General features: G+C 36.1%; 1 protein-coding gene across 6 annotated transcripts in view; it reads left to right on the forward strand.

Annotated features, from left to right (window-relative positions):
* The window catches only part of Ccdc158 (coiled-coil domain containing 158), a 69,757-nt gene that overhangs the window by 13,967 nt on the left and 43,606 nt on the right, over positions 1 to 12,184 (forward strand). For all 6 annotated transcript variants that reach the window (XM_048784821.1, XM_048784818.1, XM_048784820.1 and 3 more), the window contains exons 8-10: positions 4,869 to 4,988; positions 7,064 to 7,261; positions 8,398 to 8,880. In XM_048784821.1, coding sequence (XP_048640778.1) covers positions 4,869 to 4,988; positions 7,064 to 7,261; positions 8,398 to 8,880 — 801 coding nt within the window. The remainder of the gene's footprint in view (positions 1 to 4,868; positions 4,989 to 7,063; positions 7,262 to 8,397; positions 8,881 to 12,184) is intronic.

The raw sequence follows: 12,184 nt of genomic DNA on the forward strand, positions 1-12,184 counted from the left end.
TTACATCCAGTACAATAACTGATACTCAAGACTACACAAATCATTTTGAAAAGACTATTAATAATTTAATGACAGATTAAACCCTTTGAAAAGTCACAAAGTGCCAAATAGAGCTCGGCTTATGTTTTCTTACATAGTTTATAATGCTGTAGCTTTCCATTATAGCCTTGTTTGGAAAAATTAAACCATCATATATAAACCTCACCTATTATTTGCTAATTTACATATGATCTAACATATAGTATCATGTTGATAAACTGTAAATCAGGACATGGTGGTAAATTTTAACAAATACTAAAATATTCATCTTAGGAATAAAAAAAAAAGTTCCTGAGTTTTTATAAGCCTTATCTTTGACATTGTAGAAGCATAAACTTCAGAGGAAGGACTGCAGACTTTTTACATGAACATTTGTTTTGGGGTCATATAGATAAAAACATTAGAATCATTGTCTTAGCTTGCTCTAATATAAACAATGGATCACCAAAAATTTTGACAGTCTTACATAGTAAACAGTTAATAGAATAGGAGGGCTTATTGGCTTAACTAGTTTTAACTGAGATCACTGAGATGTTGCTAATACAGCATAGTGGACTTTATAGAGCCAGTACCTGGTTAATAGTTAACTAGGCTGTATTAATAGTAACTCTCTTTCATTTTGTCAGGAAACACAAAGAGATAATTATCGGCCATGTTAATATAGAGTTAAATATACTTTGGCCTGAAATGGCATTAGTACATGGTATAGCTGAGCAAGGAAAATCAAGCAAGTTAACAAAATGGATTTCATTTTGGGGCCACGAAAATTCTATTATTATGAAATATTTTGTTATAATAAATACAGAATTGAAAAAGCAAATTCTTCTACTTTCTTTTATTTTCATATGCCTTGACTTTATATTGCCTAAACCTATGAAAACATTAAAATCTATTTTCTGCTGCTTTGGTGCATATTTTAGTATATACTATCCAAAGAACAATAAGAAAAAAAGGATCAAAGAAAATAGTATATAAAAGCTGTAATAATTAAAAGTTAAATTTGTGAAAAAAAACTATAGGGTGTTTTGATATTGTACATAATCCTACTTTATCAAAGGCAATGTTTTTTTGTGAGATCAGAGTCCTCCATTTAAAATAGAAAAGCATTGGTCTGGGGACATGGCTTAGTGGCAGAGCAAGTGTATAGCATATGCAAGGCCCTGGATTACATCCCCAGCACCCAAAATGATGATGATGATGATGATGATGATGATGTTGATAGTTTTAATTGTAAAAGAAAGAGTTAACTGTTTTTTAAAAAAATTGATGGTACAATAGATCTGAACAAAACTAGAATTCCTGAATTAAGAGAAAACTCATTCAGGAGGGTAATGTTTCTCCTCAGATTCACAAATTATTTTCATATTGTAAAAATAGAAATTATGTTACAAAGAAAATTTTAGATGTAGCTTTTGGAGCTGACATAAGTGTTTTGCTGTAATGCTGTTTTCTATTCTTCTCTTTCCATTTTAGGAGAACCTCCAGAATTCCCCTTTTCGAATTTGGACCAGTAGAAGCTGTCACTATTGGCTCTGTAGATTTGGCTTTACTCTTTAACTTTCGCTTTTTGACAACAAAAATATATCATGATCTTGATTCTAAGTTTATTTTTCTAATTTTGAAAGCAGTTGGGGCTGAATTTCATTCATACTTAAAAAGTGAAGATTTAGTAGCACTGGCTGGAGCAGGAAGATTCTATGCAAATGCTTTGCATAGTTCTGCCAATGCACCTTCATGCTGACCTGCATTATTCCTCATTATGCAGTGCCTGTGTTTTGGAGTTTTTTAGCACAGAAAAAAAATCAAAACAAAACAAAACAAAAACACCATTTAAATAATTTTACATGATTTGATATGATTGGTAATATCTCTAAAATCAATGCAAGATTAGAATGAAATTCCAATACCCATTGTCCAGTGATTCAAACCAAAAAGTGGATTCATAGATGGTAAAAGGGAAAACCAGTGCTGCTATCTAAAAAGAAAAGAAAAAAACAAAACAAAACAAATAAAACCAAACAACAACAACAAAAAACCTTTACTGCATCTCAGATATCAGTATGTTTCTGGATATTCTAAAAGGCTTTTCTTTGTAGTATTTTTTACAGCTGTTTGTATCAGCTTAGCTGCTACTTCAATGGTTTTCCCTTTCACTGTCCATTTATCTTTTTAATTAATTCATCATATAAATATTTTTATTCTTAAAAAGTGAAAGGTAAAAGCAGAGCTATAGCAGCTGAGTCAGTACTGACAGCTACAAAACTATGTTCCAGCAGGGGTCTGGAGGAACTTCTGATATTTAATGAAAAGATGGAAAGATAAGATATGGCCCATTCTTGCCTTCTTTCCCTCCCTTATTTCCTCCCTTCCTCTATTTTGGTCTCATAGATTTTATCATCAAGTTTGAAGTTATAAAATGGTCATGCAGCCTTTATTTAAAAAGTAAAAACAGACCAAAGAAAGTATATTTTAATTTGAACTTGTAAAGCACACATTGCCCAAGGACAGAAACAGTTTATGCCAAGCTAGGAGTAGAAAATATGTGCTTTAGTCACATGATTAACTCACATTAAAAGTATTGAATTTATAGCTCAAAATCAAGTGGAAAATAAAGAACTTCAAATGATATTATTATTATTGTGTGAAAAATATTAGAAACAGAATTGAAAGGAACATGAGATCATCTGGATTTTCTTTTCAAATTATATGTGAAAAAACTTGAGATAGAGAAGTTATGTGACAGAGGATGAGAACCTAAGGTGTTTTGACTCTTAATGTGATCTTAACTGCCTCTTGGATCATGTTTGTTTGTCCATATCTTGCCAGGGAAATATGGTAACTGTGTGATAGGACAAGTTTGTGGTTCTTCCTGAAAGTATTCTTTTTGTTATTATTTTGTGGTGTTGGGGATTGAACCCAGGGCCTCATACATGCTAGGCTAGTTTTTAACCACTGAGCTATATCTCAGCCAAACCTAAATCTTAATATCTTTACCAACTATGTGCTGGTCTTCCATAATAATGATAAAATTGAAGAGATGATGTTAACTGGTATTATTCATTCATTGTTTTCTCAAGAAGTTACTTATGCTACCGAGTTATGCTTTTGAGACTAAATATGTGTGTGTGTGTATTGTGTATGTGTGTGTGTGTGAGTGAGAACTATATATGACTTCAAAGGATTATAAGAGTAAAAAGTAACTTTTTTGTGTGTGGTGCTGAGAATTGAACTCAGGGCTCTACCATTGAGCTACATCCCCAGCCCCAAGTACTTCTGTATGAGATTATTAGAGTCTAGGTACATATTTTAATCAATAGTATTTTATTTATACCTAATCTTGTGAAATACATTTTTATATATGATATATAATCAATGTAACATCAATTTAAAAATATATTCAATGTAATATTAAATCTGTATCCTGATCCCTGTAGGCTATAATACACTACAGGTAAATATAAAACTGTTTGATAGTCTTATTCTTAAGTCATATATATACATGTTAATATGTTTATAGAAATATACCATATGTATTCATGCTTATTATGTGTCAAATAAATGGTTGCAGATATATATATATATATATATATATATATATATATATGTATATATATAATGTTTTTGAATGTATGTTCAGTTAATAAATGAAGATGTTAAATGCAAGTAAAAATAAACTAGAAAGTCATCCAAAAAAGTTTGTGTTGGTCATATGTTCTCTAGATAGAGAGGTTTAAGCATAGTTCATCATCTCAAACTGTTTCATTCTTGACATAGTAGATTTGGAAGTCTAATGAATAGATGCTTTAGAAGTAGGAAGAAATATAGAATGCTTATACAGATATGAAAGATTTCTTATCACTAGAAAGTAGATAATAATATTGTGGATATCATTGCTAGAGGTCAGGTATGCTATGTAACACTAAGTATCAACATATTTTCATTGTTTTAATATTTTATTATCTAAGTTGTGGTATGTGTGGCTCATTTAAAATCCAAACCTTGAGTCTCCTGGTCAGATAATTGGCTTAGAGGATGCTGCATGCTACACCCAGAAGTTCAAAGCTTTAGAAACATTATTAACAGTCAGGTAGCCTCTGTCCTCCATTGAGGTAATACAAGCTGAGGACTTGAGGAAATAAAATGTTTGGTGCTCCTTTTGTTTGCTGCCAATGGTACAATGGAATAAATTTTTCTCTCTACTAAATAGATCAAACAGCTACCCTGTCTGTGAGAAAAAAATTATATGCATATTACAGTCTTTAAAATTGGTACTGTTAACCCTATTTTATAGTTGAAGAGAATGAGGATTAAAATGGTTAAATCAATTTTTCAACTGTAATAAAATATATATATTTGGCCAAACTTTCAAAATATAACTATATAATGATGACAATAGCTATAATATCTATCATTCATTCTTTTATTTTCAGTGTTTTTTAGTATTGAAACTGATATTCTAAAACAAAATGGCTCTTGTAAGTATAATACAGTTCATTTGTGTAGCAACCAGCATGCTATCAGTGCCACAGTAAGCTTCCTTAAATACCAAATTACAGAACATATCATGACAGAACATAAACTCTGAGTAGTATGAATATGAGAGGAGTATTATAGATAATGTTCAAACCAAACAGTACCAAATATTTTGTCTTGTCTGATTTTCCTGATTAATTCTGCATAAATCCTAAACTTAGAAAACTTTGAAAAACTTATCACAATAAACTTATATTTGCCCTCAACATAATGCTGTTTGCTTTCCAAAGATCATGTTTGGTTTTTTTTTTTTTGACTCACTGGCATAGTCAGACTGATTTATGTTCTTCTTTTAGATAGAAGATCTGGAGAAGCAATTAGTCCTTGCCAACTCTGAGCTCACTGAAGCACGTACAGAACGGGATCAGTTCAGTCAGGAATCTGGAAATTTGGATGATCAACTTCAAAAGCTATTGGTAAGATTATGCTCTAAAATATGAATAAGATTGATTCTGGGAAATTTTTCATCAAAATATTTTTAAAAACTAGTTTTCTTTATAAAATCATAAATTTTACAAAATATTGTACACACATAATAGACTATCAGATCACATGTTGTATGTAAAACAATGTTCTGTGTACTTTAATTTTTTTTTAAGCAGAGCTGTTATTGTGTAGGGAAATAGAGATCTTCAAGCAGCCAGTCTTTTTCATTTATTTATTTTTAGTTGTCGATGGACTTTTATTTAATTAATTTATTTATATGTGGTGCTGAGAATTGAACCCAGTGCTTCACCCATGCCAGGCAAGCACTCCACCACTGAGCCACAGCCCCAACCCACCAGCCACAGTCTTTTAATTAGAACTGTATTCTACTAAGTTGAAGTAGTGTTAAGTGTTCATTTTAAAGCTAAATATCAAACACATGCAAATTTTGTCTGTAGAAATTTTGAATGGATGTTTAGAGGGGATTTTTAGAAAAAGAAACTGGCAGTAGGATTGTGATAGTAGTGAAGCAGTCTATCTGTTAGAGGTACTGCAGGTTGAACTATCCTAGGAAAGGAAATGTCCCAGCCTCCTTTGTGTGGTATCAGTGGTATAGCAGAATAAATTTCTCTCCCTGTCAAGCCCCATGCTAGGGCATCATGCTCTGCTGGAAAAGCCATCATCCTTTCTGCACTGACAGGGGTGATAGACTGTGGTAAAGGTGGAACTGACAAGTGTGTGCCAGGAACACTACACTGTGGGAGAATCCTGTTGGATGTTCCCTAATGCTCTCCTATCTTGGAGAATGCTGGGCGAGGTCACACATGCCTGTAATTCCAGTGACTCCTCAGCAGACAGAAGGATCACAAGTTGAGATCAGCCTCAACAACTTAGCAGTGCCCTCAGAAACTTGGCAAGACCCTCTCTACTCAGTCCCCCACCAAAATTGCATATGCCCCCTCCCTGTTTTTTCTTTTTTTTTTTTTTTTAAATTTTTTTTTTTTAATATTTTTATTTTTTAGTTATCGGCGGACACAACATCTTTGTTTGTATGTGGTGCTGAGGATCGAACCCGGGCCGCACGCATGCCAGGCGAGCGCGCTACCGCTTGAGCCACATCCCCAGCCCCCCTCCCTGTTTTTTCTTCCTTATCTTTGTATCTCCAAGCTGTTCTCAAATTCTAACTCAAATCTTTCTGAAACATTTCTATTTCTTTAGTGAAATTCTTTCTGATATATCTTATTTGTCTATAATGAAAATCACTTCCTTTTTGAGTGTTTATGTGTATGTCATCTTCCTTTTGGGTGATAAATCCTTTGAAGGTCAGTGTGCCTTTGTTCCTCATACTCAGTATAGATATTTGAAAACAGTAAACACTCACTGTATATTTTTCTGAGTGACTGAAAAGAGGTCATTCTGTTCACAGTCCAGATGCTGCTATTCTGCCATTTCCAAGTTACTGTTGTTATTCTTTAAGCTTTTGAGCATTTCTTTATTGCAGGAGCACACTTGATGTGAAACATCAAGTTTTGTTATAAAATTCAAGACTTAAACACAGGATGACTTTAAAAATCTATTGTAATTTCCTTTGCAGTATATATTATTTGAAGTCTAGTTCCTTGAAATTAATTTGTAATGCTATTTTTTTTATGTGTTTGTGTGGTGCTGGGGATTGAATCCAAGGCCACAAGCATGCTAAACACAGAGCTCTTCCAGTGAGCTACATGCACAGCCCTTGTAATGCCACATATTTTAGGTAAGCAAAACATTAACTTATTTTTTGAGAAAATAATCACACTTAATCAAGCTATTAAAAAGGAATCAGATTCCAAAGATCAAAGGTTTTTCAAATGATATAACTCCAAAAACAAAAGAGTTACATTTTAATTATTTAATACCAAGTAGAGGAGGGGAGAACATGCATTCTTATTTCTTTGGTTGTGTGTGTGTGTGTTTGTCTGTCTGTCTATGGTACTGGGGACTGAACCCAGAGCCTCCCACATACTGGGCAAATGTTCTGCCACTGAGCTATATCCCCAACACAGCACATTCCTCACTCTTTTAGGCAGACCTGCACAAGAGGGAGAAGGAGCTGAGTCTGGAGAAGGAGCAGAACAAACGGCTGTGGGACCGAGACACGGGTAATAGCATCACCATTGACCACCTGCGTCGTGAGCTGGATGACAGGAACATGGAGGTGCAGCGCCTGGAGGCCCTGCTCAAGGCCATGAAGAGCGAGTGTCAGGGCCAGATGGAGCGGCAGGTCAGAGCATTCAGGCTGTGCCCCACCAGGTGGCCTCTGCTGGGGGAAGAATGTATTTTATGTCTACTGGTGCCAGTTTTCTTCTTTTATAAATGGGCCTAAAATAGCTCTAAAATAAAACTATGGATTCTATGAGCAATTTTTAAAAACCTGGTATTTATTTCCATATTTTGACCACTTGTCAAACTAAATATGTTAGACTTTATCTCATTTGTATATTGGTGAAAAATTGAACTCCACTACAACTACCTTTTTATTTTCACCAAGAAATTGGTAACCTAATAATTACTTACTTCTGCTACAGAAAAGCTCAAGCTATCAGGAAATATTGAGGAATAGCAGGGTTGAAGGTTTACAACAGATTTTTTGTTGGTTTGTTTTTGCTTTTCCCTCAAAAGAGATTTTCCCTTCATCCCTGCCTCCCCTGATTGAGACTGATGGGTGTGCACCATTCCAATGCACTAGTAGCAAGATGTGGACTGCTCTCTTAACAGCTGTGTATTTTCAATTCAATGCCAGTTACTTCCTCAGAGACATAAAATGTACCTCACAATGTGTAAACTTCCCAAAGTGTGAAAGTAAACAAAGTGACCCATCTTGGCTTAGACCCCAGGGAAAATCATTTCCCTATTCTCTGGCTTAACTTCATCTAGAAGATAGAAGAACCAATTGGAAGTTATAATCTTACCTTTTCTATATAAGGACCAGAGAATGTGAATGTGTATTGGATAAAAGCCATTATTCCTTTTCCCCTCAGAGGTCAAATTAAGGGAAGGCTGGAGCAAAATAGAAAATAAGGGCATTTATCATCACTTACTACCCTTCCCCTCATCACCAGTGTTATCTTAATCTAGAGTAGTATTGAAAGCATCCTCAGAGGAATTTCCAACCCTCCTCTCCTGGAAATCCATTACTGAGAAGCATCCTTATTTGAGGCCTCTCCACCTTTGTCTAACACACTCGTAGGTCTTACACGTACTGTCAACCTGGGGTTCTGACAGAAAATTATTTGAATTAGTAAATCACACTTTATCCAAACCATGATTTCATACTTTTGAGTTAAATTGTTACAGATCCTGAGGTTGCTCATACCTATCCTCCCAAATCCAGGAAACTCTCTTTTCTTTAACAATCAGATGGCAGCGATTCAGGGGAAGAATGAGAGTCTAGAGAAAGTGTCCTCCTTGACTGCTCAGCTCGAATCCACCAAAGAGATGCTCCGCAAAGTAGTGGAAGAGCTGACGGCCAAGAAAATGACTCTGGAGAGCTCAGAGAGGACAGTGTCTGATCTGACAGCTTCCCTCCAAGAAAAAGAGCGAGCCATCGAGGCTACCAATGCAGAGATCACAAAGCTCCGCTCCCGGGTGGACTTGAAATTGCAGGAACTACAGCACTTGAAAAATGAAGGGGATCACCTCAGAAATGTGCAGACGGAATGTGAGGCTCTCAAGCTGCAGATGGCAGAAAAGGACAAGGTGATTGAAATTTTGCGCCAGCAGATTGAAAACATGACACAGTTGGTGGGCCAGCATGGACGGACTGCTGGTGCTATGCAAGTCGAAAAGGCTCAGCTGGAGAAAGAGATTAATGATAGGAGACTGGAACTACAGGAATTTAAGGTCTGTATGGTATTTTTTGTTGGCTTAACTTCTGAAATTTCTTCTTTCTTGTAAGGAAGTATAATCTAATTTATTGCAAAAGGGGTTCTTGTTGACTGTGGATTTTCTGAAATAGAAAGGATTTGTGTCTGTGTGTACTTTTTTGAGAAAAGTATCATACCTTTATGAGATTCCAAAGGAGTGTATATCCCCAAAATGGTTCAGAATCACAAGTACAAAAAAAAATCAAATAATTCACCTACTCGAATGCCATAGTTTGATATTTTCTCCCTTTTTAGACAGGCCTAAGTTTGAATATCATCTACCAGTACATAATAATATAACATTGGACTGTTCATTGAATATCAGCATCTATGTCTATTAAACAAAACAAAACAAAACACAAAAACAAAAGAGATACCAACAACTTTATTTGGTTGCTATGAGTCTTACATCAGAAGATATATATCAAGGGCTTAGCCTAGATCTTGGCCTATATAAGGTGTTCAGCAAGTATTAATTCCTTCTCCCATTCCATTTTATTTCTGACCTTTATAATATGTTACTTGTTCCTGTTCTAACCTGGATTATCACATTCTATATTGTGCTATATGTATGTGTGTATATGTGTGTTCAAAAAGAAACAATGGTCTCTTCCCTTACCAAACTATAGGCTTCCTAAAGCAGGGTGCACATCTTATTCATCTTTGTTTTTCCTTCCCTGTGTCACTTTGCCTTGCCTCCCAGAAGATCCTTAGTAAATATTTATCAAAATTTAAAATGGTTGGCTAAGTGTGGTGTTCCACACCTATAATTTCAGTGACTTAGGAGTCTGAGGAGAATTCAAAGTTGAAGGCCAGCCTTAGCAACTTAGCAAGGCTCTGACTTGGTAATAAGAGACAACAGAAACTTTAGGTGCTTCCTTTTCCTCATTCTAAAAATAGGGCCAGCAATAGATTATTATCTATATTAGGGAAATAATTAATTGCATAACAATTTAAACTTTTCTATTGTTTAAACTTATATTGATTATATTTTTTAAATAGCCAAACTCACTATGAAAGGGACACATACAGACTTATCATTTTTCTTTTTTTTTCTTCTTTTTTTTAACTGAACATATAGACTTTTTATTATCATTATTGCCTGAACAATACAGTATAACAACTGCTTACATAGCATTTACATTGTATTGGGTATTATAAGCCTTCTGGAGATTATTTGAAGTCTATAGAGAATGTGCTCAGATTTTATGCATTTTATATCAGAGATTTGATCATACAAGGATTTTGGTATCTGAAGGTGGTCCCAAAACCAAAGCTTCATGATACTGAAGGATATCTGCACTTGGAAAAACCCCTATAAATACTCTGTCCCTTATGTTAATCATCTTTTCATCAATATGACAAGATTCCTGAGAAAAACAAAATTCCTGAGGAAAAAAAAATATTTGGGGTCACTGTTTCAGAGATTACAGACCACGGTTTCTTGGTCCTGTTGCCTCCATGCCTGCGGCAAGGCAGTATATCATGGGAGTGTAGGTTGAGGAGATTCAGGCTTATCATTTTTCAATGGTAACCCTACAATGAAAACTTTAGGACAGACTTGCATGCAAGATAGAACATATTTAGGGAGAAGAATGATTGTCCCACCTTCTTGCCTAGGAAGATAGATTGTTAGTGTTAAAGTGACAAATAGAAGAATCCCACTGAGTCCGAAACTCTAAAGATGTATTCAATTTAATCTTTATGATGGAGGCACATATGATGATGAAACTGAGACACAGAAAGATTAAATAACTTGCTGGAAGGCAGCACTGCTTTGAGACTTGATCCTAGACAGTATATGAGTAGGTATTACTGCTCAGCCAGAATCCCCTGGAAACTTGTTAAAGGCAGGCTGCTGGGCCCCACTACAGAATTTCTGAATCATTAGGTCTAAAACTGGGCTTGAGCCTTAGTGTTTCTGAACAAGCTTCCAGAAGATGCTGATAACTGCTAGTCCAGAGAGCACACGTCAAAACCTATGTTAGCACCTCACTGGAGTGTGGATCACCATGAGCAGAATTGCTCATCAAAGTGTCAGAGAAGTGGGTACTTGAAATGGGAAGAGACTAGGCAGAGAGGAGGAAGCAAGACATTAAAGCAAAGAAAGTGAAGCTGAGTCTAGATTAGCCTGGAGGTGGTGTAGGAGCTGGTAAGGGTTTTAGGTGGAGAAGAGGGGTGACATGAAAATGGCAATGTTAGAAGTAGATTAGGTGACATCAGTACAGAGAAGTGGGTTGAAGAGGTTGAAACCAATCTTCCCATATACCTAGCTAGAACAGCTGAGAGTTCCTAAGTGAAAAGAATTTCACGTAGATGCAAAAAAAAAAAAGTCAAACACTAAAGCTCTAATGCATCATCCATTTCCCTCCAAGGTCAGATAGGGAAAGGAAGGGGAATTATTGCCCTAAAAACTGCGGTTTCTCTCACCTCTTTAGGCTGGGTACTGTACACATGGACAACAGAGAAGCAGAGTGAGCCTTCTCCTAATTACCATGGCTGCTCAAAGCTGGACCCTTTCTTAGATGATGTAGAAAGAACCAAATGTTATCAGCTGGTTTAAGAGGTAGAAGAGGAGTGGCACATGCCTAGGATGTGTTGTGATGCCTCAGGGTGCCCCAGGGAGAGCCCTCCCCTCCCTCACCCTCTGAGGCCAGCAACATTTCATGTGTCATTTACCTGATTACTAGGCAGTGATCAGGTAGCCCTTTTAGGGCCTTCACTTTTCAAGCCCATTACAGGTGGGCGGTGAAATAAGCCAGGAGTACCCCAGTGATCCTTTTTGCATCAGCTAAATGCTTGTAGTGTGTTTACTGTTCAAATACAGCATCAGCCTCCACATCTACACTATTATCACAGTTATATTACATTGGCTTGTATTGCATTATACTTAACTCATTATTTGAGTCAGTTTTGCATTGCTGTGACCAAAGTGCCTGACAAGAACAACTTAGAGGAGGAAAAGTTTCTTTAGGGCTCACAGTTTCAGAGGTTTCAGTCCATAGATGGCTGACTCCATTGCTCTGGGATCAAGATGAGGTAGCAAATCATGGGGGAAGCTCCCAGTAGAAGAAAGATGGTTAGTTTGTGGTGAGGTCAGGAAGCAGAGAGAGTGATAGAGGGGGAGAAACCATAGGAAGGACACACTATTCCAGAACATACCCCTAGTGACCCATCTCCTCCAGCCATGCCTCCCTTGCCCACCCAGTCTGTTCAAACTAAGATGGACTGATTATGTTACAATTCTCACAATCCAACCATTTTACTTCTGAACACTCCTG

Source organism: Marmota marmota, unplaced genomic scaffold, assembly GCF_001458135.2.
Source record: "Marmota marmota marmota unplaced genomic scaffold, marMar, whole genome shotgun sequence".
Lineage (NCBI taxonomy): Eukaryota > Metazoa > Chordata > Mammalia > Rodentia > Sciuridae > Marmota > Marmota marmota.